General features: G+C 40.0%; 1 protein-coding gene across 1 annotated transcript in view; it reads right to left on the bottom strand.

The window, feature by feature from the left end:
- Window positions 1-6323, bottom strand: part of LOC106874119 (sorting and assembly machinery component 50 homolog) — a 13746-nt gene that overhangs the window by 2555 nt on the left and 4868 nt on the right. Inside the window, exons 4-11 of the mRNA XM_014921729.2 lie at window positions 5721-5808; window positions 4820-4926; window positions 4116-4249; window positions 3009-3096; window positions 2278-2406; window positions 1513-1584; window positions 896-979; window positions 80-221 (exon numbers count right to left, since the gene is read on the bottom strand). Coding sequence (XP_014777215.1) covers window positions 80-221; window positions 896-979; window positions 1513-1584; window positions 2278-2406; window positions 3009-3096; window positions 4116-4249; window positions 4820-4926; window positions 5721-5808 — 844 coding nt within the window. The remainder of the gene's footprint in view (window positions 1-79; window positions 222-895; window positions 980-1512; window positions 1585-2277; window positions 2407-3008; window positions 3097-4115; window positions 4250-4819; window positions 4927-5720; window positions 5809-6323) is intronic.

The raw sequence follows: 6323 nt of genomic DNA, 5'->3' as shown, positions 1-6323 counted from the left end.
TGTGTGTGTGTGTGTGTGTGTGTGTGTGTGTGTGTGTGTGTGTGTGTGTGTAAAGAAATAAAACCAAAAATTGAAGTACCATCACTGTGTGGTCCAACTCCTTTCAGTGTGAACCCTCTCAGGGTCAAAGGTCCTCCAAGGAAAAATCGATCATTAATTTTCAGCTCGTTATTAGTTGCAAGAGGTTTCATCATTCCACCAGCTAACGACATCTGTACACTCTGTAAAACAACAACACCACCTAATGACAGTTGGTAGAAGATATTTACCCAAAGTGCCGTGCATAGGAATCGAACCCCACAACCATCCTCACCACACATTCCATTTTTTTCTCCTCAGCTTTTTATCATTTCATACATAAAATACATTTACCTTCACTTAACAATCTCTCCATTTGCCACGACTCATAGATATTAACATTGTAATACTCTCTCTCTCTATCAAATACATTTACTTATCAACCCACAAATATGTCTCATCATACAATTATTTTTAGTTGACTTTCTAATATTCCTTGTATTAAATATGCAAAAAACTAATTAATCTTTCTGTATATCTGTCCCACCACATAATTATTTCTAATTAACTTTTTAATCCCCTCTGTATTAAATATGTTAACATTAACTTAACTAGCCATCAATCAATTATTTCCTCATAATTATTTCATCATCATTTAACATCCGTGTTCAAAGCTGACATGAGTGGAATGGTTTGACAGGATCTGATGGGTCTTATGACTGCCTCATGCTTCCTCTAGTGCCTGTTTTGGCATGGATTCTAGGGCTAGATGCCTTTCCTACTTTTAGCTAATTAATTAATGTCGTAGGCTTAAACACATTAACAACATTGACTCCTTTATAAATAATAAAAATAAAACAGTAAAATATTTACTTACACAATCGAAGAATAAGGATTTCGTCCCCTGAAATTCTATTTCGTTTTTCAAATATTCCACGTTACCACCAAGTCCTGCATATTCCTGCAACACCGAGAGAGAAAGGTGCACATAACACACTGCATCTTCTGCTCAACTTAGTGACTTTGTAGCAAGAGCGAGTGTGTGTGTGTGTGTGTGTGTGTGTGTGTGTGTAGAGGGGAGGGTGTGTTTGAGAGGAAGAATGTATGGCTTGGTTGGGGCTGTGTTCTGTGAATGGGAATAGTGGTAAGGCAAGAGATCTGTTGTGGAATCAAATATTTGAGAGAATGGTCAATGTATAGAAAGTAGAGTATGTATGTGTATATGTATATATATTATATATATATATATATATACACACACACACACACATTGGACAGGTGTGTCAGGATAGGTTGTGTAGATGGCAGGAAATGTCTGAGTCAGGGTGAAATGTAGTCGTTATCATCATTTGATGGTGATGATTACATTTCACCCAACAAACTGACACGTGTGTGTGTGTGGGGGGGTACATTCAGGGCCATTGCTTAGCAACAGATCCCTAAACCTGTAAAGATCCTAAAACCCATTAGAAATCATTAGATTTCTTCACTTACGTCAATAATTTTCAGCAGGAAACCATGTCGTGGAATTATTGGGTCGTCTCTTGTGTCTTTGACAAATTCATGCTGCAAAGAGATGGGGAGGGGAGAAGATTATTAACATCATTATCATAATTGTCATTATCAGTATCACCACCACCACCATCAGTATCATCATCATCATTATTGTCTTCTTCATTTCTGTCTACCAAATCCACTCACAAGGCTTTGATCACTGTATAGAAGTCTGTCATATGTATGTATTTGACAACTGGTGTCGGTTAGTTCATGTTTCCGTAACTTAGTGGTTTGGCAAAAGAGATTGATAGAATAAGTACCAGACTTGAAAAGTACTGGAGTCCATTTGTTTGGCTAAAACCCTTCAAAGTGATGCTCCAGCATGGCCACAGTCCAATGACTGAAACAAGTCAAAGGTGAAAACTAAAAAGATAAAAAGTCTAATAACCAATTCCATCTGGAATGGAGAGGATTCTGGTAAAAACATAAAATATTGGTCTCCAATTTTGGCACAAGGCCAGCAATTTCGGGGGAGATGACTAATTGATTACATCAACCCCCAACATTCAACTGGTACTTATTTTATCGACCCTGAAAGGATGAAAGGCACAGATAACCTTGGCAGAATTCAGAAGGTAAAGATGGAGAAAATTCTACCGAGCATCTTGTCTGATGCATTAACGATTCTGCCAAATAAGTTGCCTTGAAAGAAAAAAACACCTGTAAAGTATTAAAAAAGTGAAAAGATTTTTTGGTTTTTACCTTTATTGAAGATTTTAACGTGTGTCCGGCTTGCTCTCTGACAGCAAATGCAGTTGTTCGTGATAAAGCTCGTAAATCTCTCCAGACTCCTTCAAGACGCAGACAATGAGAGCCAAAATATGAAGGTAACTAGGATAAAAGAACAAACAAAATACCAAATTCAACTATTAAATACCTGTGGAGGGGGGGGGGTTAATCATTCTGGCACCAATTTGGCACCACTGAGTCAAAGCTCACTTATTTGACATCAAGTAGTTAAGTGTTTCTTTCATACTTTCTCTTTCATATATGTGTGTGTGTGTGCGTGTGTGCATGTGTGTGTGTATCTGTATGCATGTGTGTTTTATTGCCTCCACTGCCAAAAAGTAGTGTCACCCCGTGTCACCAATATCATCATCGTCGTCATTTAACGTCTGCTTTCCTTGGTGTCATGGGTTGGATGGTTTGACTGAGGATTGGCAGGCCAGGAAGCCTCACCAAATTCCAATCTGATCTGGCAAGGTTTCTACAGCTGGATGCCCTTCCTAACGCCAACCACTCCGAGAGTGCAGTGAGTGCTTTTTATGTGCCACTGGCACGGGAGCCAGTCAGATGGCACTGGCATCAGCCACGACGATTTCACCTGACTCAACCGGTCTTCTCAACTGCAGCATATTGCCCGACGATTGAAGGGTACTTTAATAATAAAAGGAAAAAAAGGTTGAGAAGCAATGGACAAAAGCAACACTTACGGTGAAGTCAATAGACGTTCCTCGACTGGTCTCTACGTAACCACTCCAGGGATATTCCATACTGGACTGGTACACCCCTGAACTGAACCTGTACAAAGAAAGACAACATGGACGATATCGTTGTGGTGGTGGTGGTGGTGTGGGAAGTGGTAATGATGACAGTAGTGGTAATGGCAGTGGTAATGGGGAGAAGCGGAGAAGTGGAGGAGGTGGTAGTAGTGTGTGGGGTGACAGAGGTGGTGGTAGTGGTAATCAAAAACAACTATCTTACTGTTGTTCGAGAAGGCTCTGACAACACCAGATACTGTAACAGTGCTAGGCTCAACCTCACCAGACCAGCATCAGAAGGAGGTGGTCAGAGAATGCCCAGGTTCCAGCCACCAGGTGGCCTAAGTATTCTACTCATTTTATTGTTCAAACTGGCCAGATCCAGCCTCTCACACCAACCCTACAATGTCATCGAAATCTCAAAACTATGAAATAATGTTTTGGTGAACGATTAAACATAAGATTTGACAAAAGTAATCTGAACGGATTAAAGCAGTTTTGATGATGCTCTACCGATTCCGCCAGCTCTGACTTGATTTAAGTTGCAATTTTGAGGGGAGGGGCTAGTTACTACCATCAACCTCAGTACTCGACCAGTATCTTATTTTATCAACCTTAGAGAGATGAGAGAGTGAAGACGCATGGCCTAGGGAGTTGTACTCACAATTACAAAATTATGGTTTCAATTCACAGACCAAGCAGTGAATTGCATTCTTGAGAAAAACACTTCATTTCACATTGTTCCAGACAGCCGCAAGTGAGTAAAGCCTGCGAAAGACTGTCGTCCTCTCCAGGGGAAACGTTGTGATCTTGGTCACTTATATCTCATGGAAGCCAGATAATTGACCCTACGAGTCCTAAGGGGTGAAGACAGAGGTGTCCAGGAAGTGAGGGTGAGGAAGGAGGAAAAGCAAAATTGACTTTGATGGGATTTGAACACAGATCATAAAGATCCAAAAGCAATACCACAAAGCATTCTTCCAGATGCTCCAATGATTCTACCAACTCAACAACAACAACAATAATAATAATAACAAGAACAATAAGGGGCCAGCTTACATTGTGTCAGGGTTGCCATGTAAGGGAGCATAGAATGTGAAGTTTTGTCCTCGGTTAGTCTTGGTACCGTGAGAATATTCAAATATAGATTTTTCACCTCGACCAAACATGTTGGGTAATTTCATTCCCAGCAACTGTCAAAGAAAAAAAAAAAACAGAATATATTTCTTAATCTTGAGAGAGAGAGAGAGGGGGGGGGTGACTGAGCAACTATAACCACAAACATACAAACATGGAGAGAATAACCAAGCATCTAGACCCACACAACCAGAGAGAATGACCAAACTATTACAGCTATACATACTACTACTACTACTACTACCACACATACTGTAACCTTGACACAGAGATCATGCCATACACTGCACATGATAATACCACAATACTTTATATACCATGTTATGGCTAGACTGTGTTTGATCATGAGTCTACTGGAGCAGGGTTGACCTGGGGCTAAACCACTTCACTGCAGTGGACAACACCTCACAACAAGGATACACAACACGTACCACTACATCACAGCACTGGAACAAACATGATACCCAACTGAAGAATATTACACCACAGTGGCCTGGTTACAAAACTGATGGAACCAGACATAACACTAGCCATTTAGTGGCTCAAGAACAGGCTAAAACTGACCAATGAAATATTGAGGGTCACAAAGAAAATAAAGGTAAAGATTTTAACAGCATCCTACTCACAAGACTTGCATCATTGGTACCAATTAAGGTGTTGATGCCACCAGAGACCCTCCGTAGTTCTTCAACCTCAAATGTCACTTCATAGTTATCAGTAGAAACAGAATCTTCTGGAAAAGATAATTAGGGAGCCATGAATATCCTGCCACGGTCAACATAGCCTTCCGTCCTTCTGGAGTCAAGAAAATAAAGTATCATTCAAGTGATTGGCACAATTTAAGCAACCAGCCCCTAGCCACAAAAGTATGGCCTTGTAACTTCATGTTAGAAAAATTATTATTATTATTATTATTGGTGAGCTGTCAGAATCGTTAACGTGTCAAGAAAATGCTTAGCAACATTTCATCCAGCTTTACATTCTCTGTTCAATTCCACCTCAATCACCTTTGTTTTCCATTCTTTCAGGGTCAAAGAAATCTGTACCTGTTGGAGGAGTGGGGGTCAAAATAGTCAACTAGGCCCCTCCCCACTGAAATTTCAGGATTTGTGCCTATAGCAGAAAGGAGCATTATTATTATTATTGTTGAGTGAGAGAGCAGTGCATGCCATCAAAGTGACCCTGGGGTAAAATATACGAAGCCCAATATACCCATCGTGACTACCCGTCTGATAAGGATACACCAGGCACATGCATCACAACCATGTGCGCAACATGGTGATCTCATATCAAGATAAACAGCACATGACCTCACGGGTGGGGCATCCAGTCACAGAAATGAACTCTGCCCATCTCATATAAGCATGGAAAAGTGGATGTTAAAGCTACAAAGATGATGATACTATTATCAAGTATTTCGTTAGCTCCAGGTTTTCTGAGTTCATTTCCCATGCAGGTCAACTTCCCTCCTCTCGTGGCCCAATAAAATGCAGAGCGGTCAAACAAGAACCAAGAGAAGCAGCTTACCTTTCAAATTGTCCACCATTATCTTGATGGATCTGAAGAGACCGAGTTTCTCAAACCGGACTTTGACATCATGAGTACGATGTACCATCTGGAAACAACAGAATAGTTTAATAAGACCAGGTAATAAGGGAGGAGGGGGTGAAACACATACACACACACACAAGTACCTGCTTACATACATTATACATATAACACACAGATACATATACATACTATAACACATATATATACTCACACACACACACACACATGCTCATACATTACACAAATGTATATCTTTTGTTTGAGTTGTTGGAATGTGGCCATGCTGGGGCACTGCCTGGAGAGGTTTTCAGCCAAACAAATTGACCCCTGCGGTTATTTTCTAAATGCTGGTATTTCTTCTGACTGCTTTTGCTGAACTGTTACGTTACAAGGGTGGAAAACAAACACATTTATATATTAAAACTAAAACTGGAAAATTCAGTTTATTTTTAGTTCTTCTGTGTTACATTTGTTTCATTACAGTAAAGGAAATACATGAAATATATAAAAATTATTTTTAATCATATTATAGAATCCTGTTTTCTCAGAGGACAGCTGGAGGATGCCTTATCTATATAA

Source organism: Octopus bimaculoides, chromosome 15, assembly GCF_001194135.2.
Source record: "Octopus bimaculoides isolate UCB-OBI-ISO-001 chromosome 15, ASM119413v2, whole genome shotgun sequence".
Classification (NCBI taxonomy): Eukaryota; Metazoa; Mollusca; class Cephalopoda; order Octopoda; family Octopodidae; genus Octopus; species Octopus bimaculoides.
Note: the sequence above shows the minus strand (reverse complement) of the source record. Positions and strands in the feature narration are given on the sequence as shown.